Raw genomic sequence first — 27447 nt, 5'->3', positions numbered from 1 at the left:
GACCTTGATGTTGAAATATTCTTCTTGAGATCCTCGTTCCGATCTTCCTCCAACCTGGTCTTTCTGATTTCTTTCTTTTCCTGTTGCAAAACAAACAAATGAACATTAAACACATGATATATAGCTTATACAATCTCTGATTTTATGTGATTTGCAGGTCTGATAGGTGCTGGTTTAGGGGAGATTGTCCTTTTCTTGAGCAAATTTTTTCTTGCTATGATGAATTCAGTCCTTCGTTTATTGAATTTTGCTGTTGTTAGGATGTACTCTGCGCCTTAAAGTGACTGATCTTTATAAGACCTGAAATTTGCATCCTCAATCACCAATCTGTCTAATGAAATCTGCTTTTGAAATTTGCCTTGATGAATTCAGTTGCTCCTCAAATTCTCTCTTGTCGAATTCAGCTTGTGAAGATTGTTGACAAATCTGGAATTTGCTTCTTAACTGCTGAAGGATTTCGCTCTTTGAAGAAGAATGTTTGAAATGAATGATGAATAATTTAAGAATCAACCTCCCTTATATAGGCCCTTTTATGGGAGAATGCACTTCTTTGATGAAAGCCGACTTTGTTTGGATGAATAAATCAATTGTATTTCCCTTTAGCTGGCCGACTTCTCTTTAAAAAATTCGAATTTGCTTTTGCCGCCAAAGTGAGATTGGTTTATTAATGCATCAAATGTTTCTAGGTTGACTTGCACTTAGTCTTCTCTTGATCTTTTCGGTTTTTTACCATAATGCAATTGCCTTTAATAGAATTTCACCTTGGTACCTTAGAGAGGGACATGAGCGAGCTAGGATATAAGTCAAATTTTCATCAATATTTGATGAAGGCAAGCTTAGTTCTCACGATCTGCATGAAGTCTAGGATGCTTGAACACTTGAAACCACCATGAAGAAGACTTACAACACACCATCATTAGCATATTACTCATCCTCAAAGCATTTCGCTCCTGTACCTTTGGAAGGTACCTGAGCGAACTAAGGGCTGATCTTAGTTTTCTCACTCACATACTCAATTTTCATTATCATTAGAAGGCTCATGCTGCAACGAAGGCTTAAATTACCTTCAAGAAGGCTTGTCTTGATATCTTGATTAACTAAACATTCTTCTTCAAGAGATTTCGCTCATGTACCTTTGGAAGGTACATGAGCAAATTTCTTCCTCTTGACTCAATTCACGCTTCATTCCTATCACTTTGCCTTAGACTTGATTTTTTGAAATTCTCTTCTCATCGTGCTCAAGTCAATCTGCTCCCAACTTTGCTTAAAACAAGATCTTCTCAGTGTTTTAGGTGAGATAGGAGGTCCTTCCAAGAGATTTCGCTCTGGACCCTTAGAGAGGGACATGAGCGAAATTCTTCTTTTGATTCAATTCCTTCACCATTCCTCAATACTTCACCTTGAACTTAGCTTTTGAATCCTTCTTCCATCATGATCAAGTCGGTTTGTTCCCTAATAAGATCCGTTCAATTGCTTGAGTGAGAAATTAGGACCTTTCAAGGATTTCGCTCCTGTACCTTTGGAAGGGTCAGGAGCGAAATATGCTTCTTGGCTCAGATTCCTCACGTTTTGCTATTCAAACTTGTTTCAATTCAATTTCAAGGCATGCATACATCATTTCCTCTTCAATCACGCCATAGGAGCAAGGATTTTGGTCCAACTTAGAAGCAATGAAATTCTCCAAACTTCATCATTCAACTTGGTTCGAATTCACTCTTAAAGGCACACATAACTCAATCTTCTTTCAATCAAGCCTCGAAGGCATGAGTTTGGATCCAAGTAAGGAGCAAGAAGGTGTTTTTAAGAAAATTTGCTCCTGTACCTTTGGAAGGGTCAGGAGCGAATTTTATGCTTGTGCTCAAATCCTTAGCTTCTTCTCCAAATTTCTAAGTTCAAGCTTGTTTAAATTCGTCCCCAGAGGTAAGTTCAATTTGATTCTTCTCCAATCAACACTCTAAAGTGAGATTTCCATCCAAATTAGAAGCACAAAGAGAGCCTAACCTTTGGAAGGTACATGAGCGAAATTTGATAATCTAGCCCAGGGTCTCCAATTTTCTCCAATTTTACACGCTCAAGTCTCAGGAAAACCGGTGATTTTGTCCTCATTTGCCCAAGCAATTGTGCTTAATGAAATTGTCCTAGATTGTGTTGAATTCACTTCTTCCTTGTAAAATTCAGGTTTCCTTTTCCCATAAATCTGTCACTTTCAGATTGATGAAATTCAACCTGAATCTAATATGGACCAGGTCTGTAGAAATACCCCCAATCTGCTCTTCGTTATTCAAATTAAGATCCTTCTGCCTCAACCTTGAATTAAGCACAGAACTAGGCTTCAAACAAGTTGCTTTTGCTTCATCTCGAGCAGAAATTGACCTCAAATCAGGTCTGATTGTAAATTTAGTGATGGCTTGCATCTAATTAGGTCTGCTCCTTTTGAATCCTGCTTCCTGAATTGATTTAGGTCTGGTCTGCTCTGATTTTCCTGAGTTTTTTATTTTTTCCCCTGAAATTAAAAAAAAAAAGACAATTTCAATTAAGAAGAATCAAACAAAACTTAACAACATTATTAGCTTTATCAATCTGGAAATGAATCATCTCTCGGTACTACTGTCTTGAAATCTAATATTCTTCACCTTCCACCAGATTGGACCCTGAAAGATGACACTTGGTGAAATTCGCATCAACATGATTGAGATTACCTTCAAAATAAGTCTGATTCACCTTTCCCCCATGCTGAAGTTAACTACCTTTATCTCTGCCTTGTTCAAATTGAGAGTTTTATGCTCTTCTGCTGTAGATCATATTCGAGCCTGCCCTGCCCTTCTTATGATTTGATTTTGAATTTAAATCCCCCCCAATGTTTTGTTTATGTGACACATCTTTCACTTCAGAGGCCAGCTTGTTTATTTCCTAAGTGCCACACCTTACATTGTGTTTCATCGTGGCATGTGTTGGAAATATTAGGAGCCAAATAAAATGATGAGGTGGCTGCTTTCCTTTTAAACAAATAAAAAATAAAAAATGACTCAAAAACTTTTTCCTTTACCTTAGAGTTTGGTGGGGCCCAATCAAGGCTACGGTGGTAAAGGAAGTCAAAGGAAATACTATGCCTTAAAACAAGCTTTTAAAATCTCCATTTAAGATTTGTGGGGCCCAAGCAATATGTGGCATGGTAATTAAAAACACTTAAAATCCGCAGGCTAAAGCTCGGTGGGTCCCAACAAGAATCTTTAATAAAAAGTTAATTCAATTCTCCATTTTGAGTTTAAAGTGGGGCCCAAAAAGGTGATGAGAGGAATGTGAGGGAAGTGGTAAGGGAAGCTGCTACGTGGAGAAAGAGGGGAAATGGGATGTTGGAGGAAAGGGGGACATAAGGGATATAAATGATGGAAGTAGGAGAGGCGTCGGGTTAGGAGGTATAAGAGGTAGTGGATGGAGTTAGGGAAGGTTAGGGAGTAAAATGTAATGGGAGGTATGAGGGGGTAATGAAAGGGTAGAGGGGTTTAGGTTATAATGGGATGAGGTTTAGACTAGGGGAAGGAAAGGTGGGATAGATGGGTAAGAAGGTTAGGGGTAGGGGTAGAGGTAGAGGTAAGCTTAGGGAAATAAAGGAAGTAAGACTTATGGGATGTGGGTTAGAATAGGTGATTTTAGGGGAATAAAGGGGGAAAGGAAGTTAGTGTGGATGGTAGGCTAAAGGGAGTGTGAGATAGAAGGTATGAGGGGAAGAGAGATGTTAGGATAGAATAGGGATAGGGGTAAGGTGGAAAGGAAGTTAGTGAAGGGAGGTGAGGGTGTAGTGGTAGGACTAAATGTAGGTGAAGGGTAGTAGATGAGTATGTTAGGTGAAGGTGATAAAAGATAAAGAGAGGTAGAAGGTAAGGGATATGGAAGTGGAAAGGGTAGGGTGAAATGGTGATGGTAGGAAAGGGGAAGTGGAAAGCCGTTAAGATGGAGGGTTATGGAATGAAGAGAGAGACGAAAGGATGAAAGCGTGGAATGGTGATGGCGAAGGCGAGGAATGGAAATGAGAGTGATCGGGCCTAGGCACCCACGGGCAGTGTTGGGAGAAGTGGAAGTGATAAAATCTTGGCTGGGTAAAGGAAGTGTCGGACCTCGGTTCATCTTAAAGAGACAAACTTGATCAACCTCTGACCTCTTGACCCACTACACCTCTTCAATGCAAAGGTTCATAGCGAAAAACTCAACACTAACCTAGAACTAAGCTAAGAGGACTAATCTAGAAAGCGAAAAGCAAGGGTCCCCATTCGCAATGGGGCGATGTGTGAATACGTCACAACAGTTAGTTATTGAATAAGTCTTGGTGGTTGAGAGAATCTCTCAAGTTAGTTGGGATCCTCCCACCTTTTTCTCAAGGCTCCTCTTCTATAAATACTTGAGGGGTCTATTGTAATTTTTATCTTTTGGAAAGCAAGCAAAAATTCTACCAAATTTACAGCAAAGAAGTCTTTGAGCTTTCATGTGTGAATTCAAGAATTGAAAAGAATAGAAGGAAATTGCTCAAGCTTTGAGTCTTTGTGCTACATACTTGAGTTTGTGTTCTATATTATCTTTCTTGCAAGTGTTTCTTTAAGAGCTTAATCACATCTGATTTGCAGTCTTTGTGCTGCAAGTAGTTGAGGTTAATATAGATTAAAATAAATATTTTGTTGAGAGAAGCTGCAAGTCTTTGTGCTTTCACTTGTTCTTAGGAGAATTTAGGAGTAGATTTTGTGAGAAATAGCTGTAAGTCTTTGAGCTTATACTACTTCCCATGGTTTTAAGTAGAAAAGAATAAGATATCCCAGTCTTTGAGCTGTTATAATTTGTTCTTTATAGCATTAGTATAGAAAAGGGTAGATAGGACTTCACATAATCAAGTCTTTGAGCTTGATATTGTTGTCCTGTCCCGAAGGAAGTGATGGAAGTCTTTGCGCTTTCAGGAAACTTCATTTCCTTTCTCTCATTTCATTTTGAAAGTGGTTACTGTTGTTTATATCAAATCGCTATCCTTTTCTGTGAAGAGAAAAGGATATTGTCTTTCTTGAAAGAAGAAGAAAGATTGTTGTCCCATCCTATTTTATTTTCAAAGTTGTAGTTAGATAGGAGGAGCCTTCCTTTAATTAGGAGAGTTTTACTCACATGCTGTGGTTGAAACCACAATTTTGTATATTTCCCCAAGTGTACAAAATTTTCAACCAACAATATCTTCAATACGATGCACGTGCACGAAGGACTTTTTGATCTTTTCCTTAATACCCCGGTAATCAAAATCAGCTCTGGACTTAAACCTTTTGAGCTTGATTTCCTACATCTCAGTATCCATAGCATTGGCTTTGACGGATGTGACAAGAGAATACCAGATGGGTTTGTTGTATAAATCCCCATTCCGACCTTATGTCTGACAGATTGATGAGCATGGACAGCCATGATCTGTCTTCCCAACTCCATAAGGATGATCTTATCAGTTGGGCATCTAGGAAGCATGTATGGCTGCCCACTATAGCGTCTGACTCTCATATAGGTAAAGGTCGGAAATTGAAGAAACAAGCATCCATACTCATTCACTCTTTCCCATGCCTCATCTGATACCCTTTTGTTCTTCAGAGTTTTGTCAAACTGACACATGAAGTAACCGAAGAATGCATCTTGAACTCTTCTGAAATGCAATCCATTGGATCTCAAAGGAAGTTGATCATAGTATTCTCACACCGGTATAAGCGAGCGGTCACCCTTGGTAGAAAGACTAGAGAAATGTCTGAGTGACGCTGCCAAATGCACTAAGTATGAATTCATATAGAAAGTCATGGTGGAAGGGACAGATGCAAGTTGTTCGCATAAGGCATCGCTGATGACTTCTCCCCATGATATATGATGGGACTGCCTTATGAACATGACGAACTGGTACATCCAGGGCTCAAAAACATTAGAATGTTCAAGACCCATTATCCTGCTGAGGAGAGTAATGATGTCCCCAATCTCCCATTTGAAGTCACAGCGGTACAACTTAGCCCACCTTGAGAAGGCGGCTCGTGGCTCATGAATCCACCTGTTAATATGATGTTTGCAGTCCTTTTCCCTTTTTACATAGTACTCAGCTGCACTATCTTTGAAGATTTCCATATAAACAAGTGCAGGTGGTATTCTAAAGACTTTCTCAATTGTGTTTGCATCAAGGCGGATTATTGCTTCGCCATCATCATTTTTAATGGTTCTCGTCTCCTTGTCAAAGTGATGGGTGCAAGCGAGAACAAATTCAGGTTCTAGGGCAGCCACTAGAAAAGAAGATGCGTGATGGATATGGCTGTCCAACAGCCGCTGCATATTGCTATCCTGCAGATCCTCTACCCTCTTGACAAATTCCGACATGTCCACATACCCTATCTCTGTATCTTTTATGCGATCCAAAGGAGGAAGAGACTTGAGAAGGTGAAACCTCATTTTGGTACTTATCATATTTATACTTCATCTTCTTCGAAATTGCAGATGACGGTAAATCTGACATTGAAAGACAACCTGGTATACTGCGATGAAGACTTAAAAGTGTTAAGGCAACATCATAATCAGCTGCAACTAACATTTTTCCTTCTTCAAATGGGAAGAACTCCAACCCTTGCACTTCACAATTTTGTGAGAGAAAGAGGGGAAATAAATGGGAAATGCCAAGAATCTTGACTTTGACCAATTTCGGATTTTGGGGAAAATTTTGCAAGTATACAAGTTTGGAAGAGCGCACATGCAATCGGATTTTTAAAACCTGAATGCAAGTATACTTATAAAATGGTAAATGGAGAAATGGGTGAAAAATGGGAATTAGACTTGCAGGAAATGACGTGAATGGAAAGTACGGATATAGGTGTTATGGGTGGATAAAAATGGAAAGATTTTGGGAATGACATTTTCATGAAAATGGGAAGAAATTTGAACATGCAATCCGGTTCTAAAAACCCAATTTTGGAAGGATGGGCATTTTTCATCTTTGCAACTTGGAATTTCAACAAAAGATGGTTAAAAAATTTAACCGTAAGGGAAGAACAATGATTTTCATCCAACTTGTAATCAAGATTTAAAATCCCGAATACAAGTAAAGAGGGAAAATGGGGAAGATCAATGCAATTCAAAAATTGCTTATCAAGGGGGAAAATCTCTCTCACAAAACCGATTTTTGGGGAAAAAACAACATATTTACAAATTTACAACTAGAAAGGAAAATAAGAAAACAAGAAAATAAGAAAATGAAACAAGAAAAGAAAAGAAATCATACCTTGTTTCAATCTGAAAATGCCTCTCCAAAAGATGATCAATCTTTGGAAGAAAGAAGAATAGCTCTTAAATAGAGATAAACCACAATCAAAAACCCTAGCCACGTTTTTACCAGAACGCCATAAAATGAAAAGCGTGGCAGCAAATGCAAATAAAATGGCCCAAGAAAGGATCGAATCTTCTTCTAACTTCAACGCCTAGGCAAGAGAGGCAAAAACGCCTTAGGAGATTGTTGCTTTGTGGAGTTTAGATCCACCAAAACGTGGGTCTTAGGAATCACGTGGAAGGCGATTTTAGCAGAAAATCAGCAAACAAGAACCCCAAATGGCGTGAAAGATGTTTGCAAACACATGAGAATAGGGAAGAATCCGAAACGCCTCTCCTTCCTAAAAAATCTCCACGAAATTTGCTTGAAGTCTTCAACAAAAACGTTTCTCCTTGCTGGTCGGGTTTTTTTGGAGGAAATAGCAAGTTCGATTTTGCATGTATTTGTGAAAATCGGGTTTCTTGGATGAAATAGCAAGTTTAAAATTGCACTTTTTCATCAACAAGGCAAAATTGGGTTTTCAAAATGCAATTACAAGTTTAAAATTCTCCAAATTGCACTTTATAGAGAAAATCGGGTTTTTTGGGCAAAAGCAAGTTTAAAATGTCATTTTATTTCATTTCTAGGCAAAATCGGGTTTTGGAGAGAGATGTGCAAGTTACAAATTACTTGTAAAGGGAAAATAAAATCCCTACAAGAAGTTTTAATAACTTGCACATATGTAATAGAGGTTAAAAATCCCTATTACAAGCAAAAGACATTAAAATAGGGGTTTTTCAAAAGAATTACAAGTAAACTTGTAACTTATCCAAAAAATCCCTATTTTAACTTAAATACCCAAAAAGCAACAAGGGGGAAATAAAAAGCAAATTACAAGTTCTTATTTTTCAAAAAAGTGCACTTGTAATTAGCCAAAAATTTCCCTACAAAGACCAAAACAAAGAAAATCATTAAAACTTGCAATTCAAGGAAAATTTCCCACCTGCAGTCAAGGAGAAAAAACTCGAAATTGAAGGGGAAAGACATAGCAAACGAACCCAGAATGCGACGAAATTCGAAACGTGGTTCGAGGATGGACTGAGGATTAAGATAGTCCAAGGATTAGGCGAAACTCTACCTCGAGAAACGAGCCATAGAGTAAAATTTTCATTTTTTGACAAAAATTTCATGTAATGGTCCTTCATTTTTGTTTTCAAAAATGAGGACAACACAAAGAAGAGGATGAAGTTTGAACCCTCCATCTTGAAGGGTCTATTTGTGGGATATAATGAGTCCTCCAAGGCTTACAAGATCTATGTTACATCACAACAAAAGATAGTAGTAAGCCAAGATGTGAAGCTTGATGAGGATGCTTGGTCCTCTATGTCATGTCCTCTTTTCAACATTTTAATTAAGGGAATAATTTAATAATAATAATTTAAGTTGGTTCCAATAACTTTATAAGGATGAATATTATTGTTTTAGCAAAGTGGTCATCTAAATGGGACATCATAAGGCCTCGTGTAATATTTAATTTTAAAATCATTTTTTAACACTTTTGAAAGGAATTTTTGGAGGGAAAAGGAAATACAAATTTAAGAGGACCCAAAAGGAATTTGTAAAAGGAGGGCGAATGGATCAAAGGGTTCATCCATGTTTTTGTTATCAAAGCATTTTCCAAACACTTGTGCTTATCTTCTCATCAAAAACGAAAACTGTTGATGTGCACGAATTTGGAGAACACAAAACCCTCTTGTCCAAGTGAAGCGATTCTATCTATGGATCAAATTTGTGCTAAAAGTTCACAATTAATCTTTAGTTTCAATTTTCTACAGTGCTCAGTCATTGTGATAAGTGTTTATTAGAGTATTTATGATAAATAATATTTTGGGTTTTGCTAAATAATATTTGTAAGGGTTTGTTGCCACTGTCACAAGGTGTATTTGTTATTCACATTAGTATTTGTAAGTGCCAGATTGCTGTTATATCAATAACAACATTTGGAAATATAAGGGTTGCATCATTTGCTGCTGTTACACAAGTTTAATCATTGTTTACAACTACTGTCATGATTATATCAGCCTTTATAGTTAAGATCTGCCATCATAATTGATTACGATTGGCATATCACCATTATTTATTGTCAGATCTGCTACAATATTCATGATGTTTTGGTAAATGGGGTTTTCTAAATTATTGCTGCTATTAATCCTGCCAATCAGCATTTAGTCATTGGATTTTAGTATTTACATTTTATATTCTATATATATTCCAGTTTGCACAAATCGGAAAAAACGATAAAAAGAATTGCATTTTTTCCTGAGTTTTCCAATTGGGGACATTACACTCTAAGTCTTGGAAGCTCCCTACGGAGGTTGAGGAGGGTGAACAAATTGTTGTCCTAGGTTAGCACCCATAAGTGCAAAAATACTAGGTGCCATTTGTTGATGTGTTAATTAGACACATGCAAACACAGAATAAAATACCCAAAAGTATCCCCTACTACTAGGGAGGCCCTCTCTTGATCAAAGTCTCTCAAATGCTGAAGATTCACATAAGGATCACTTAAGATAACTCCAAGGTTCTTTGATGTCGGGTAACGACGTGTGGATAAGCACAGTTGGTCATTGTGATTGTTGTTCCTCCAAGGGGCCTTATGCTGTGCATGAATGCTTGAATTGCTGGAACTTGATTGTCTGATGTTGCAATCTTGTGATGCTTCTTACTCTAAACTAACTTGAATTGAAAAAATGGGCAAAAGAGAAAGGATTGAGGAATTCTATCCTAAGACTTAGAATGCAAAAAAGGGTGAATGATTTGATGGAATCCTACTGGGCAAGGTCTCACCATCAAACTGAATAGTTTGACACAAACTCAGTGCAATCTTCTAAGGTGCAATTCAAAGATGTTCAAATCATTATCATCAAACATTGATTACCATTCAAGTTAACGCATAAACAATGGATGTATAACAATTGAATTTAAGCTCATATAATTCTAGTTGACCATGCAAGGCTCACTTACAATCAGCAAAAGGCTAGTGGTATAGATTAATGAATTTCACCATTAATCATTCACAACTCCTATCATTCATCTAATCAACATAAAAGCAGATGAATTGAGAAGTAGAGACCATGCAACTTGTTGAAATAACACATTAATTCACCATAACTTCAATGAAATCATATGTTCTTGACAACAATCTTTGCCTTCTCCTAATCTAACTTCTATTCTAATTGCTATCTATTGATCAACTGCCAACTATTAACCTTTTCAAATGAGAGACTTGAGCCTTATATAGATAGCTCTTTACAATGAATGGCTCAAATTGATTTAAGATCAATGGCCGAAATTTTACAATAAAACCCTAATTAGGGTTTGTTACAACAAACTTTACTCTAGCCAATGAAACAATTACAATACTTGGACACGTCATTTCTAGAGCGTTTGACCAATAGATAGTGGGGGTAGGTACATTGGAGTTTGCGCCCCTACGAGTGTGCTTGGTTCATTGAATCAAGACATGCTGATGTAGGGTTTCCTCTGATTGGTGGGGTAGTGACTAGGATGCCACCTCAATTTGCACTTGTAGACCTCATATCTCATCACAAGCAATATCCCTTGATACTCAACGTTAGTCACTTGCTCAACAGTGATGATGATGAAGGCGTGTTTTTGAATTATACCATATTGTTCAAGATGGTCTTCTAACTTTGATTAACTCTTCTGAAACTATCTTCTTGAATATCATCAATGCTAAACATCATGAAAGTGCAAGGTGTAGATGTTGACTTCCTCTTAATCTTGAATCTTGAATCTTGAATCTTTTCACAGTTAGCTAAATTTCCGTCCATTCTTTCCATTCCATCAATCTATCCCTTAAGTTTTTTAATCCTCATGTGCAAAAGTCATTAAATCACCTCCACCTAATGTCTTGAAGATGACTTCGCTCCTGTGAACGAGCAAAGGAAGACGTATTCGCTCTTGTAAATGAGCAAAGGAAGACACATTCTCTCCTGTGAATGAGCAAAGGATGACGTATTTGAACCTGTGAATGAGCAAAGGAAGACGTATTCACTCCTGTGAATGAACAAAGGAAGACGTATTCAATCTTGAGAGGGAGCAAAGGAAATCTTCATGTACTTAGCCAAATTTTGCGTCAGGCTAGGCTAAAAGATCAAACTCGTTGCTCGATCAAAGCTCCACATTGCAATTTGTGATGACCAAGGGTATCTTGGACCCCATAGATGGGAAGGGAAGATAATTCGCTACTATGAATGAGCAAAAGAAGACGTATTCGCTCCTGTGAATGAGCAAAGGAAGACGTATTTGCTCCTAAGAGGGAGCAAAGGAAATCTTCATGTACTTAGTCAAATTCTTCCCTTTCAACCTGCAACTGACCTTCCTTACCTACTATGCTCAAATGGACATCACTTGACCTCTTTCCAACCTAAGGAGGAAGAAATGACTCTACCATTGCCTAGCCACCTGAGAGAGTGCACTTCTTCAAACGAAAGGCTAATAGAAAAAGACCCAACAGCTAAGCTAAGACAACTAACCTAAAAAGGGAAAAAGAGTGGGGGTCCCCATTTGCAATGGGGCGATGTGTGAATATGTCACAACACCATTCAGCCAGTTCCTAGTGCAGAGGTAGATACCTCATTACCTTATAGTGTAGCCAAGAAGCCTGAATGGCTAACTCATTCATTGCACAAGGCACATGAACAGTAGGAGACCCCAAGACTTCTTTCTGTAATATCCCTTGGCTAATCTGACCCTGTTTTTGCTTATTTGAACACCAAGGAATATTGTCAAACATTTGGCATACAATGTTTGAAGCCGCTGTAGTGAATTCTTTCTTTGTCTTCTTTGGGTTTGTAGGCTGCAAATGAAGTTATGGAAAGCTTCTAACAATGCAAAGTTGTTATAGAAATGATATACTAGCTGTTTTAGACCTTTCCACACATATGTAATGACTGAAATTAACTAGTACAGCTAGTTGACATTAAGACAAACACTTGTCATGCATCCCAAAGTACACCTACAGCCATTAGGCATTTAAGCAAACAATTGGCATGAAAGCTAAATGGCTGATCAATGTTGAATGTGGAATATGCAAATTATATCTCCATTAAACATATGCAACCTCCAAATATTTCATGATATAATCATAATAGAAAATGATGCAATGAAGTAATGATTTTCTAATACAATGACCATAGATAGAAAACCTGGTATTTCAATGGCTGCCTTGATATATTGGTTTGATTCTCCTCATATGCAAATCCCTTGTCACATATATATAGCTGTTCAACCTCTCTAAATCCCCTTCTATAGAACTCCAACTACTGTAGCGCACTGTTCACGGCACTGTAGCGCACTATTCACGGCACTGTTCATGCGCACTGTTCACGGCACTGTATCGCACTGTTCACAGCACTGTTCACGGCACTGTTCACGCGCACTGTTTACGTGCACTGTTCATGCGCACTGTAGCAGCAAGAACAAACTTGCAATCTGCTCTTAAAACCTTGAATAATTTGTTGCCAAATAAGGATGATTCACAACCAACTATAAATGTTCTTCAACAATAAACTTCAAACCCTTGTAGAAAACTTCACCAATTTGCACAAATGAAAGAACTGAAGTATTCTTTCCCACAACTGCAATAATTCAGGTGTTATTTCACACCTTCAAAATTACTATCAATAGGAAGTTTTCGTTTCCTATGATCAAAGAAGAAAATTGCGAAAGCCCTAGGCTCCACAATAAAAATCAATCAAAATACTATTCATCAACTGGATGCCGAGAATGAACTCCTGCCTTTCCTTTTATTCTTTCCTTAAGAGAGCTCAAACACCTTCCTGGCCAATGTGGGATAAAAGATTTATTCCCACATTAAATTATTCACTTAACGCACTTTATTATATTAAAGTGACTTTATTATTATAAAGTTACTTTAGAACTTTATAATAATATTAAAATATTAAATAAATCACTTAAGTCACTTAAACTTTAATATCTCTTGATGTACTTGTCTGATTGCTAAGCCGTCTGAGCCAGGAGTCGACTCTCCCTATTCTCCATGTGATTGGATGCCTGTCTAAAAATAGAAACCCTGAATAGTGACTTACTATAAATAGTAAGTATGTGGAACTGAGTCTAGAAATAGCTGCAAAGGCCCAATCAAGGTTGACACTGCCAATAAGCTCTGCTCAGGTGTCTTTCTATTAATAGGAACCCTGACTCTCCCAAAATAGTAACTTACTATAAATAGTAAGTGTGCCAATCTGAGTCAAAAAACCTGTGCAAAGGCCAAAACCTGAATCCAGTTGAAGAGTAATGTCTCAAATCACCAAGTAACTGCCACACAAGGCCCTCTATCAATAATTATTAGCCTACGAGGGTCAAATGATAGGCTAATTCTTACAAACTCTGATGCTCGCAAAATGGGGACATTACACTTTCCCAGAAAGTCATCCCCCCAAGAAGGTTCTGATATATGTTGCATTGATGTCTTCCATCATTGATGCAAAGCTTTCCAATTTTGAAGAGGCAAATTCAAAGCAATTGTGACAAGATTCAATGGCAAAGGAGTATGACTCCATCATGTATAACAATGTTTGGGAGATTGTGCTAACACCAGAAGGGAAGTCAAAGATTGATTTTGGGTGGTTGTAGAAGGTGGAGAACGTAGTGGAGGGGAGTATAGAGAAGTAAAAGGTACAACACAATGCAACCTCTTGTTGATATGTAACAAGAAACTAGCCACTTGACCCTGTTGCACCTATACCAAGAAAGCTTTATGAAGGAGCTCCTTGATAATGAAGCCTCACAACACTCGATAATGAAGCCTCACAACACTCACCTATGAGCCATCTAACAGCAAATAGAAGGGGAAAGAGAGGAAGACAATTCTAAGACTCCCCAAATCAGGAAGTACACCCTAAAGCAAAATTGAGAACAGCCACAAGCCAAGTCTAAACCTTGATCTCCTATTTTATGATGAAGGAAAATATCTCACCTATGCAAGGGATTTAGTTGATGGATACAAGTGGCAAGGAGTCGTTGGGTCAACTTGGATAAGAGCATTCATAGATGCATTGAAAACCCAGCACAAAGTTTATGCTTCTTCATGTCTCCCTAAACCCTATCACTAGCTCCTTGATTGGGGGGCATGAGCAGATGGTAGTTCATAACAAAGATTCTGCCACAATTTTTGATGAATATCAATCTAGGGCCATGAAGGAAAATGAGTCAGGTTCATGCAGCCAGAAGCTAAGTCCACCCACAACTTCCAAAAAAGGTTCAAGCAAGTAAAGACTTCATTGAAGAATCACACTACCAAAAGCATAAAGCAAAGTCAAAGCTTGAAATTTCAAGTTTAGAAAAGCACAAGAATTTGCACCTCTGGATAACATGGTATACCAGCTTAGCACTATGCAGCTTCCCTTCATTCCATGGTTGGATGGCATCAAAGATTCATTCTCACAAAGCACCTCAAAAATGTGTTTGCAACAACAATTTTGAAAGCCGCATGCACCATCCTTAACATGCAAGAGTGAGTATTGGGCACCAATAGTTGCTCCATGGGATCCTATTGGCTGCAGTCCAGCTTCCGTAGGTCAAATCCAACAATCCAAGCAGGGAACCCTCTTGCACCATTCCTACTCATCAAAAATGTGTCATGTTTTTGACCCCTAACTAATAAATAAGCATGCCTCCATAACAAATAATTTTTCAGCCACAGAGTCTTTCCATCGCATGATGAGGTACACTAGTACTTCATCTCAGCTAAACACATAAAGCAACATATATAGGCAAGAGCAGTAAACAAAAGACTTTACACAAACCAATTGGCACGGGCGGTTGTGTAAATGTTGCACATGAAAAATGCACCCCCAAAAATGATACTAATGCAACCTTTAGCAAAATCAGTCCCCAAACCAAACTTAATAGCAACCCTTTAGTTCCGATTATTCCCCTTTGGACCCATATTATCTTCTACTTCATCTTCAATTGTGAAATTTGTTGTGAAAGATGATTTAATCAAGTGCAGTTTGGAGGTAAGTTTTGAGTCGTATTTGTGTTGTTGTAATGACCCATTCTTAGGCTTAGTCAGCTTGGTGACCATTAGCCTATTTCCTAAGTTCTCATAGGCTAATTGGTATTGGTAAGGGGACTCCACAAATCTTGGAGAGCACAAGGTTAGTTTTTCTTGGCATCTATTTGCGGCATTGAGCTCAATTGGCGTTATGGATCGCAGTGATGCTTTCAGAAGCATTTTGGACTCCTAGGGTGTTCTCCAAACTTCTTGGAGAGCACATCTACTTGTGGTAAGTCATCAAGTTGGCACAAGTCATCATCCCACTACTTCAATTACATCATGGCATGATCAGATTTGTATTTCAATGCCTCAACAGTGTTTTCCCCAACTCAAGTGGAGTATTTAAAATATGCACTTAAGTTTCTTAAGTGTACTGTTAATTAAACTTACTTTATGTCCCCTCAAAATTGGATGCCTAGAAAAAAGTGAAGGGGGACTTGCACATGAAAATAATTTTACTATTTCAAAAAAGGTCTTTGAGGAAAAAATGAATTATTTTACAATTTCAAATAGTCTTTTTCACTCCAAAAGCTATAAAAGGAGGCTTGGGGTTTCATTTGCTTATGTGCTGAATATTTTTTATACCGTTATGCTGCCAGATTGAACTTGCGTACTCTTCCCTAATCCTTTGAGGATGAAAACCCTCATTGGATTTCTAGTTTTGGATTCGGAAGACAATCCCTAGCTAGATTGGAGTGGTTCTACTCAGGAATCATCATTGTTCTTCACAAAGCTTTCAGTTTGGGGTTCCAGTATGAATGTTTTTGATGTGTTTTAGATTTGCAGATCTTGGAGTGTGGTTTTCAAAGATTTTGCAGAGTTATTTGAGTTTTTGCTTGGGCAGTTGGAAAAAAAGACCTTGCTGAATGTACCATTGCATGTCTAGACTAGGCCATACAGGTTAATGTTGAGCAGTGTATATTAGTGTGGGAGGTCATACCAAAATTTTGGCCGTCCATACATGCTCCCTGGAGAGCTAGTGTGAGTTACCTAGGCTGGAATGCCTAGTTTATTGGGGCTCATTTATTCCTTTGGGTGGCAACTTGACATTTTCTCTCAATTTCAGACCATTATACAGTGAACAATCAGAGATATGAGGGGTTCTTGACTATTGTTTGCTGGCTGCCCCTGTTTCAGCACTATATCCAGTGGTGGGTATGACTGGAAACTACTTTCAGACCTGCAAGGTAATATATTCCTTGCCTTTTGAAGCTCTTTTGTGGTGCTGAGTGTAAAGATCCCTTGTCTTCCAAGCACCGATTTTCAATGAAGGATGATGGGATCGCTGATTGTTTTTTATTTGTTTTTGGAGTTTTGTAATTTTTTTGTGTTTTGTGGATATATAATGATGAAAAAAGCAATGCACATAAACTTCAAAGAAAGTCTGAAATCTGAAACTAATCTAATCATTCGAGAAAACTAATTTGATTTTTTTAGGAATATAGAGCAGAAATAATATAAGACTTCTATTTTATTAATTCCTATTACATTGATAGTCACAAGCATACCCGATATGCAACCAGTTGTTGTCTCTATGACTTCCCAGCCAAAAGAGCAACATAGATTTGATCTGAAATCATCAAGTGTTGATGGGTGATGATCGTGCATGTAATGCCAAAGCCTTGAATGCTGCTAGCCGCCTTCTTCTATGACAAAAATCGAAATTTTTATGCAACTCCTTGCTAAGAATAGAACCCCTTAATGAACTCCTTCTTTGCTGCAGCTATGAACACCCTAGAATCAGATTGCACCAGCTGGGAATGGACCAAGAAACCCTTCAATTCGCTGCCTTAAAAAACTACAATGAAAATCTAAAGTAAAACTGATAAAACCCTGCAATTCTTATATCAATATGCTCAACAATGACTCCTGGATGAAACCATTCCTCTGAAGCCAAACTCACTAGGTCTTCCACCAATTCATAAGGCTGTTACGCTGAAGATTGCTCGTTCTCCAATGCCAAAACTCTGAAATCTGCAAGAACCCTCGCCTTCTTTCCAGAGCTCAAGAACCTTCAATCAATTTCATCAAAATGCCAAGTCAAGAATAATCGATTTTTCACCAAGTCTGTCCTTTTATATTCTCCCAATAAGTTCGAATACCTCAATAAATCATTTAATGATATTAAATGATATAACTTGCAATTAATAATCATGTCGTTAAACGTTGGAAAATGAGCCCTTAAATTAATTAATATTTGGTCCCCCTCTTCATGATGCTTAGACCCTCAACTTTAGTGATTTATTATAAAGTTATTTATAGCTTTATAATTAACCATTTAATGAATTAATATTAATTTGGTCACAATAATATTAATATCTCCTTAGATACACCATATATTAACGTGTCGTTTGAATGATGCAGGAGCATCCCTGGTCTATGAGCAATCTTGCATCAACCAAAAAAATATTTCCTTTTAGTTTAGTTTTTGTTCAGCTCAGTGTGCAGTTTTTTGTGTTCATGTCAGTGTGTTCCGGTAGTTGCTTGTTTTTCGTTGCAGATCTGGTTTTTGGTTTCCAGGCTTGTTCTTGTACTTAATTCCAGATTCTCAGTTCGTTTGGATTCTTTTCCGGTGATATATTGCTTCCGGTTTGGTTGTTCTTGGTTCCCGGAGCAGTTTTTGAGCTTAATGTCTAGTTGTCGATTTCTTCTCATGCGAAGTGATTGTGTGGCGTGTGGATCTATTTGGGGTCTTGCTAGATGTCCTAAGTCCTTGGCCGACCTTCCTGTTGATCCGCACTTCTTGGTGGTTCTTTTCCGGAGGATTTTCCTTTCATTCTTGGGGCCAACCTATTTGCACGTTTCATTTTCCTATCTTGGTAAATGTAATCCTGTGTGGCCGACCTGGATGTGTTCCGGAGGGTATATATGTGGTTTTATGTGACATTTGTAGGGCATCGAATAGTATGAGGTTCTAGATTCATGATTAGAGATCCGGATAAACTCTGAAGGTTCCGGATGGATTGTAACCTAGCATATTAGCCTGCATGTAACCAATTGATTACCGAAGGTTCTGTGATGAATATATGATAGTGCAAATGTCTGATTTTGCAGTAATTTCTCCGTGTTGTCATTGCTTCCGTTGTGTTACTCTTGTTGCATGATCTGGTCGGTTCTCATTGAGGTCCCACCAGATCTTGGCTGCACCAAGTGGTATCAGAGCTAGTTATGAACCTGTTGATGGAGAAAGAGTTGGTTGTGAACATTGAAGCATTCCTTTGGGTGAATAGATCATCGAGTTGAGACAGGCTGCACGTGTTTGATAGATCGCCGAGTGTGAGGCAATTGAAACTGGTAGTCAAATCGCCGAATTGAGGCAGTTGCACCAGAGCAAAGGAGGAGATGCCGCCAAGAAGGATGAACCCCCGAAGGGTAGAGCAGATGATGGAGGATTTCCAAAATGAGATGAAAAATAAGATCCAGAACGCATTGGCTGGTTTGCGGAGGAATCCGGAGTCTGAGGATGAATATGAAGAAGCTGGAGAGGAGCTTGAGGCCGAAGAGGTCGAGGTACCGGAAGATGGAAGAGAAGAAAGACTTCTGAGGGCAGTGGCACAAGCGAGTAAAATGCATAAGGTGGAGGTTTCAAAATTTTCCGGAACGCTGAACCCGGAAGATTTGATTGATTGGATCGGAGAATTGGAGGAATACTTCGAGTTTGAGGATGTTAAGGACCCGCTGAGAGTCCGGTTGGCACAGACTAAATTGAAAGGACATGCTGCTTTATGGTGGAAAGAGTTGCAGAAAGACAAAATGGAGAATGGTGAAATGAAGATCACCCAGTGGAGACGGATGGTTGCAAGATTGAAGGCTAAGTTCATTCCGGAAGAGTATGAATTGGAACTATTCAAGAAGTTGCAGAACCTGAAGCAGAGGAACATGAGTGTGAAAGAGTATACCGAGGAGCTCTACAAGGTGATGATCAGATCCGAACATAGAGAGATGGATAGAGAGAAGGTGGCTAGGTACATAAATGGACTTGCATTTAGCATCCAGGATGAGATGAGTATGATAAAGATTTCTACAGTTGAGGAGGCTTGCCAATTTGCTTTGAAGGCTGAAGAGAAAGTGAAAAGAAGACATCAGAATAACCCTAGAGCAAAAGAGAGATATAAGGGACAGATGAGTAACAATTTAGAGAAGTAGAAAGTGGAGGAAGAACCAAAACCTAAGTGGAATAAAGAACCGGATCAGAAGACACAGAGAAAAGGCAGTGGCAGTAGCAGTAGAGACTTTTTGGGAAAATGTTTCAAATGTGGAGAAACCGGACATAGATATTTTGAGTGCAAGCAAGGGATAGCAAGGAATTGTGTGGCAAATGAGGATCAGGAAGCTAGAGTCACCGAATCCGAATGCAAACTGGAGCAGGGAGAATCTCTTATGTTTAGAAGAGTCTTGGAGTAGAGAAGTGAAGATACCGGACCTACTCGGAGAAGGAGTTTTTTCCGAACTGTACGTAAATCAAGTGGTAAGTGTTGTAAGGTTATTGTGGACAGTGGAAGTACTGATAATTTGGTATCTCAGGAGATGATAGAGAAGCTCGGATTGCAGAGGCTTAAACACCCTTGTCCTTACAAGGTGATTTGGATACAGGATGATCAAAAGATAGAAGTAAAAGAGCAATGTTTGGTAAACTTTAATATCGAGCCTTTTAGAGATGAGGTCTTGTGTGATGTTGTGTCTATGAGCACTTGTCATGTTCTACTGGTTAGACCTTGGCAGTTTGATAGAGGGGCTATTTATGATTGTAGAAGAAATCTAATCTCTATTGAGAAGAATAAGCAGAAGTTCACTTTGACTTCCTTAAGGGAGAAGGAAAAGGAAGTGAGGAATCTAAGTTTTGAGAAGAGTTGCAATAATGAGAAACCGGTTGCAGAGACTACACCGATTGGTGGCTTGATTTTGCAAAAGGATCTAGTAGATAAGTCTGATAGCGAGATGAAACCGGATGACAGTGAGCTTATGGTAACAAACTGGATGAAGTCTTCTAACGGAAATAAATCAGAATTGCAGCAAATAGAAAGCAGTAAGCAGAGACAGTGTGCTGGTAAGAAGCAGGGAAAGAAGAATAAAGGAAATCAGAAGTTGGGGAATCCAGTTGAGGTTCCGAAGGAGGAAAAAGAGAGGTTTACAGACAAAGAAGATGTTTGGATCAGGAATGAGAATGGAGTTTATATTCTGAATCCTTTTCGATGTTCATGAGTTGCCTCTCATGGAACATCTCTTTCTACCTAGGGTGTCTGATGCAGGAGCATCACCGGTCTATGAGCAATCTTGCATCAACCAAAAAAATATTTCCTTTTAGTTTAGTTCTTGCTCAGCTCAATGTGCAGTTTTTTGTGTTCATGTCAGTGTGTTCCGGTAGTTGCTTGCTTTTCATTGCAGATCAGGTTTTCGGTTTCCAGGCTTGTTCTTGTGCTTAATTCCAGATTCTCATTCGTTTGGATTCTTTTCCGGTGAGATATTGCTTCCGGTTTGGTTGTTCTTGGTTCCCGAAGCAGTTTTTGAGCTTAACGACTAGTTGTCGATTTCTTCTCATGCGGAGTGATTGTGTGGTGTGTGGATCTATTTGGGGTCTTGCTAGATGTCCTAAGTCCTTGGCGGACCTTCCTGTTGATCCGCACTTCTTGGTGGTTCTTTTACGGATGATTTTACTTTCATTCTTGGGGCCAACCTATTTGCATGTTTCATTTTCCTGTCTTGGTAAATGTAATCCTTTGTGGTCAACCTGGATGTGTTCTGGAGGGTATATATATGGTTTTATGTGATCATTTGTAGGGCATCGAATAGTATGAGGTTCTAGATTCATGATTGGAGATCCGGATAAATTCTGAAGGTTTCAGATGGATTGTAACCTAGCATATTAGCCTGCATGTAACCAGTTGATTACCGGAGGTTTTGTGATGAATATATGATGGTGCGAATGTCTGATTTTGCAGTAATTTCTATGTATTGTCGTTGCCTCCATTGTGTTACTCTTGCTGCATGATCTGGTTGGTTCTCATTGAAGTCCCACCGGATCTTGGCTGCACCACTAAAGTAGTAGTCTCTCCTCTTAATTCCCCATGTGACACTTTCTAAAAATAGAAAGGGTCCATCTCTATTACTTCTGACTTACTATAAATAGTAAGTATGGCAAATGGAGCCCAAATGAAGTCGAACAAAAACCAAATCCATAAAACTCTGAGCACTAGAGAAGACACACCCCTCAAAAGACCCTCTAACCAACGTCATTAGCCTACGAGGGTCACATGATAGGCTAATCCTCTGCTACAACTGTCTGTCAAGGAGAAGGGGACATTACATTGAGTATGTTTAAGGCTGATGATCAACCTTAGGAGGTGTATTCTGCCTGTTAGGAGGTCTTATCTGGTCATTTGGGTGGCTGTTTGACCTGCAACAGCCTCACATCAGACCTGCAACCAAAGCTTCCAGACCTGCGATGGAGTATACAGCAGCTATATCGTGTCTTTCTGACCTGTTATGATTACTCCACCTTTTATCTCAAGTTATTTCACTGCTGTTTTCCGTTTGGTTGTTGGGTATTATGTATTTGGGCTTTGGGAAAGTGACTGTTAGCACTATTTGTACTAGCACAGCCTATTTGTAGACATTGTATGACAGCAGATATTCCATTGTATAATTTGTTTATGTATGAGTTTACCAATTGTCAAAATATAAAAAATAAAAAATTGAGGGTTGTTATTACAGTTGTCTCTTATTTCCCTTGCAGAGATGATAGGGAGGAATGCCAACAACTCTCAAAGGAGTAAAAACCAAGAATATTACGTGAATCAGAAGGAAATTTTGATTAAGAAAGTAGTTGAAATTGAAACTACTAGAGCTACACAGCAAGCATATTGCTCCCATAGCTGGTTACTTCTCTTCTAGCAAAATGGACATGGAGGAGGACAAAACCATGAAGAGTGAAATGACATTCTTTTCCTACACAGACACTATTGATGAAACAACCATACATAAAAATTCTGGAAGCATGTCAAGCAATATTTGAAGACTTCGAGTTCTAAATTTTTGAGAGTAGGTACTACACCAAACGAGGCTAAGGATTCCATTCAAAGTTAAGTGGGTGTAGAAGAATCAATCCTCCAAGCCAATCTTAGAAGCAGGTGAATCAAATCAACAAGATAAAACAGTGATGCAAGATCAGCAGTAGCAGCTCAAACAATTAAGCAGGCAATCTTTGGAGACATCATTGCTCCTATGCTCACCTCCAATCAAGCTACTCAGAAAAACTGAACAAATTGCCTCTCCTATCACCCATGGTGCGCTTATTGCTAGAAACAACATGGGTGGGCCTATTATTCTAGGTGATGTGAAAACAGCAAATGATTTGAAGATAATAGTATGCTTTTCATATGATGGTGGAGAGCTTTCAGAAAATGGAGGAAGGTGATGCTCAATTTATTAAGGCCCTGGCAAAAGCTAAGGCACAAAATTGTTGGCATTTTGATGATGTTTAGTTGTGATTGTCATTGATGGACACACACTTATTTGTTATATGAGTTATTCTCAACCGGACTATGTGATGTATTGTTCAAACCGGTATTGTATGCCATTTTATGCATAGTCTTTGTTTGTTGAAGACTATCGGTGTTTGCAGAAGGAGCTTACCGGTCAAAGCATGACCGAGGACCTAAAGCGGTACGAGGACTTCAAGCGGTACGAGGACCCCAAGCGGCAGCCAATCTTTTTAGGATCGAAACACTATGTTCCAGTTTACCAATCTTTGTTAGTAAAACCAGTAATCGGTATACTGTATTTTGTTAACCGGCAAACTTGTAAAGTGTGATGAGTTATCATCCACCGACACCGATGCGGTGATTCTGTGCCGTGTTACAAATTGTGTCTAGATGCATTGTACCTAGGAAATTGTAGTCTAATCTCATTGGACCGACATGAAATCAGATTCCTGTATGAGGACATCATGTCTAGGGTTTCGCATGTATGTGTGTAGTAGGGTTGCGTAAGAAGATTAGGTTTTTGTAAGAAGGTATCTTGCGACTGAGATTGAACGTGCAAAAGACAGACGACTGAAGTAATGCTGCAATGCATTAACAGAGAGCTATCAAGGATCTAACTAAGCATTTTGTGCTACTTTCTAGATCACTTACTTGTTGATTACTAATCTCTTCGACAAGTTAGAAACCCTTAACCGGGTAGGCTTAGTTAAGCCTGTTCAAAATCCTCTAACAAGGTGGTTCACAGTTGTGGATCTGAAATCCTTTAACAGGGTAGTCTTTAACAGGACTTATCTCCTCACAGAGATCTGGATTCCTAACAGGATCTGTTCTGGTGAAGAACATTGTAAGGCCTTAACCGGTCTGGTTGCTATTCTGCAGATAGTAGACTTGTGAGTTTTACTCACCGTGGTTTTTCCCATTTGGATTTCCACGTCAAAATATCTTGTGTTATGGTGATTGTGTTATTGTGGGTGAATGCTTTATTTGCTATTTGGCTTTTTTGTGTACTAACCGGTTTACTGTTTAAAGGTCTATACCGATCTGCAGTAAATTTGCTTAAGTGTTTGGTTAACTTATTGGGTATACTAATTCACCCCCCCCCCCCCCTCTTAGTATTCATCAAAAATTAGATGGATGATTGGATCTGATGCAGCCAGACACAGTCATGGAAGGCACAAAAGCAAAAATACATGGATTGGAAACCCATCTGATGCACGTTGAGAGCATTATTGCCACTCCGAGAAGATTTTAAAAGGTTGTCTACCTAAATGCACTGACCTATATCATATGCTTTTGAAACCCTAAGGTTAATGAGAGTCCCTGTGTAATAAAGAAATAAAATTTCAGAAAGATGTTAATTGAGTGCATGGCCTTTCTTGTGAGGCAAGCCCTGTATATGGGGGAGGCAAACTGTTGACCTCTTGTAATTACTCTTGATTTCTTGGATGGAAATTAGTGGAGGTATTTGGGAATCCAATTGCTGGTTGGTCATGATCTGAATGCCGTTTGATATGTTGCTTGAGAGAAATTCAGTATTGGACCTGTTATTGCATGGTGATGGTGGTGTAGAAGCTGGTCTAAAGGTTTCATTTTAATCACTACATATTTTAAGACAGTTGTTGGCACCGTAAAACTTTCTGTAACTACACATGAGACCCAAGATGCTTTGTACGTCGCTCATTAGTGCAATGACATTGTTTTGAGACAGAAATGTACCAAACCATGACCCACATATTTGAATACAGTTCTTAATACAAATAAACAATAACTTCACTTTTTAGTTTTTTCCCCTAAATTGAGCCTAGAATCATAAAGCAATGCTATTATAGGTGTGCACATAAGCGCAAATAAATTTCAAGCTGAGATTTTGGAGGTGGATTGTAAAGTTGGTTTCCACAGAAATAAGAGAATACAAATTGTGACAAAAAGATTTAAAATATCTTTTAAGGCAGCCATAAGCTTTATTTTGTCAAGTGGAATGGGCTGTCAGATTCAGAAATACTTGGATAATAGGAAAGGAAATAATAAAATACAGTGGTACTCAAACATAGCATTCTGAACCCTGAATCTGAATCAAAAGGTTCCGAGATCTTTCAAACATGGAAGAGCTGATGCAATGCTTGCCATCACCACATGACATCTATTTTCCAATGTAAAGACTTTTTTTGTCTTAAGGTTTGGGGAAACATATAAGAATTTAACAAACAAAAGGAGATGCTTTAGTAAGAGATTAGAAAAAATCAGGTAGGTTAAGTCCTACTGCTGAGTATGCAGAGGGGAAAATGTTGGACTCTTACCATTTGCAACACTAGGTTTCTTTCTCCTACGATTAGGTGTAACCCACAGGCAGTTGGAATTGCTTGGTCTATGAATATCGTACTTCCTGATAAGGAAGCTCTCATCAGCCAAATTTTGAGCTCGAAGAGCATAACGAGTTTAGATTAGCACTGAACATGGTGCCTCGATAATAATTAACAATAATAATCTTGGGAGAGTTTGGAGAACAAGTGGATGTCTAAGGCAAAAAGGTTAGCAAAAAGCTTTTGGGGCTTGGAGAAAAAGAGTTTGGATAAATTTTGAAGGTGTTGAACATAAAAAGGAAATCTTCTTGAGTATTTTCAAATTTAGATTGTCTTCTAATATCTCAATTTCACTTTTGCCAATATCTGTCTGCTCACATTGGCTTGCAGGAAATCACAACCATTTTCTGAATCACACGATAATTTGTACTAGGAAGTGTGCTGGGCAAAGGTTACAAACTGTAAATACAAAACGAATAGAATTCCTTCCATGATATGCAAAACAATACATATGCTATTTTGAAATAATATTCTCAGAAACAACAATTGTAACTTAGACAAAGGCGTAAGGTTGCTTACCAAGCTTCGGAACATACAACGACCATCTCCACGAACTTTTTGTACAGTATAATGTTCAATTTTCTTCATTGCTGGAGGTGTTCCTCGTCTGTAAGCAGCACTAATGTTAACAGCTAGAATACTGTAGATACTGCTGTTCCAACTATTTCATTATTCTTTGATCTTATGTCCCAGCCAAATAGCAATGTGTGATTCTTATAGAGGGAACCAAGATTTTAAATGTGTGTATATGCTATTTGTACACTGGCCTAGGGAACAAAGGAATATAAGTCTGTATCCATTACACTCAAAAAAATTGTAATTAGTTCTAGCATTTGAGAGTCATCACATTTTCCGTGTTGTTTCCCAAGATTTTTAAAATTTGGCTCATTTTTACTAGGAGGCAGAAAATAGAAAACATGACAAGACTGAAAAAAATTATTTTAGTGTATTAAATTTTCTTTTTAAGTTTTCTACAAAACTCTATATTTAGTGTATAAGACCTTCATTACACAAGCCAATAAATAGATTGTTTTCATTTATGATAATAGTGCCTTAGATTGTGTAATGAATTATAATAAATCTGAGCTTCCCTATCCACCTACAACTGTGAATGCAAGGTAGTTCTTTAGACTACTACCAAGAGAGACACCAATTATCACTTTGTAGAAGCTGATAAAAGAAATCAGCCCAGATGAGTGCTCTCCTTTTCTTACTGTCCGAAGAGTCCAAGGCCACTGACAGATAATCCGAATCAGCATAACACTCCCTTAAAATTAACTTTAAAAACTGTTAAAATTTTACACTCTTAAACTTTGACCTTGTGACGAAACTCAATGCTAATCTCAAAACTGTAAACCCACCTACAGGTGAGAGAGAAGGGAATAGAGGTGAAGAAGCTCAACTGACCTTGGCAACTCAACTCGAGCAAAGAAGAGAGAGTCTCGTAAATGTGCATTTGGACCAGATGAAATGCAAGCGAACGGCGAAAATGCAGGAGGAAGTTGATTAGAGAAGGAATTGGCAGACACAATCTCAAATAACGCACTGCCATTTTTGACTTGTTCTACCAAACTCTCTGCTCCAAAATCTTAAAATTACTGATGTTGCTATTGCCAAGTTCTGTCTTTCATTAATCACTCAAAATGAAAAACAAAAACGAGTTGATTCGTATACCTGTTAATGACTTATGCTGCTTCCCCATAGCCGCGCTGAAATCCCCGCTTCTCCAGTTATAATTAGTGGTTGTATATTGTGACAATTCAATTTTTAGCGTCTTGAGAAATGGATAATGTGGGCTAGAAGTAAACAAAATTGCCTTACGAGACTCAAATTTCCTTGCAGTTCTTTTGCAGAGAACGGAGGACATACATTCCAAGCGCTCTAGAATGCACTTCAACCTTCTGAGCGGGTACCAACAGTCAGGGTTGTTGATACCTTTTGTTTCAAAAATTGAAATTGAACAAATAAAATCTATTGTTTGAAACATAAAATATCAATTTTTGTTAGGAATGTGCCAATAGGTGTTAGGAAATGTGCCAATAGGTGTTAGGAAATGTGCCAATCTTATAAAAAGTAACCAATCGGGTGACATAACTATTGGGGCCTCTTTTGCACGTCTATTGGTCTCACTTTTTTTTGGGCTGTTTTGGACACCTTGGCAAAAAGCATGCTGATGTGGCACCATACTTGATGATGTGGTGCTAAAAGCTT

At 38.4% G+C, this 27447-nt stretch overlaps 1 protein-coding gene across 4 annotated transcripts in view; it reads right to left on the bottom strand.

Annotated features, from left to right (window-relative positions):
- The window catches only part of LOC131028561 (OVARIAN TUMOR DOMAIN-containing deubiquitinating enzyme 3), a 139141-nt gene extending 111952 nt beyond the window's left edge, over window positions 1–27189 (bottom strand). Inside the window, exons 1-3 of one of the 4 annotated variants that reach the window (XM_057958863.2) lie at window positions 26911–27189; window positions 26644–26824; window positions 25756–25843 (exon numbers count right to left, since the gene is read on the bottom strand). In XM_057958863.2, the coding sequence (XP_057814846.2) occupies window positions 25756–25843; window positions 26644–26824; window positions 26911–27103 (462 nt within the window). In that variant the 5' untranslated portion in view covers window positions 27104–27189. The remainder of the gene's footprint in view (window positions 1–25755; window positions 25844–26643; window positions 26825–26910) is intronic. The other 3 variants (XM_057958864.2, XM_057958865.2, XM_057958866.2) reach the window with 3 other exon arrangements.
- Window positions 27190–27447: the final 258 nt, after the last annotated feature.

Source organism: Cryptomeria japonica, chromosome 8 (genome assembly GCF_030272615.1).
Source record: "Cryptomeria japonica chromosome 8, Sugi_1.0, whole genome shotgun sequence".
In the NCBI taxonomy this organism is placed as follows: Eukaryota; Viridiplantae; Streptophyta; class Pinopsida; order Cupressales; family Cupressaceae; genus Cryptomeria; species Cryptomeria japonica.
The sequence above is the reverse complement of the archived record's forward strand: the minus strand, read 5'-3'. Positions and strand labels throughout refer to the sequence as shown.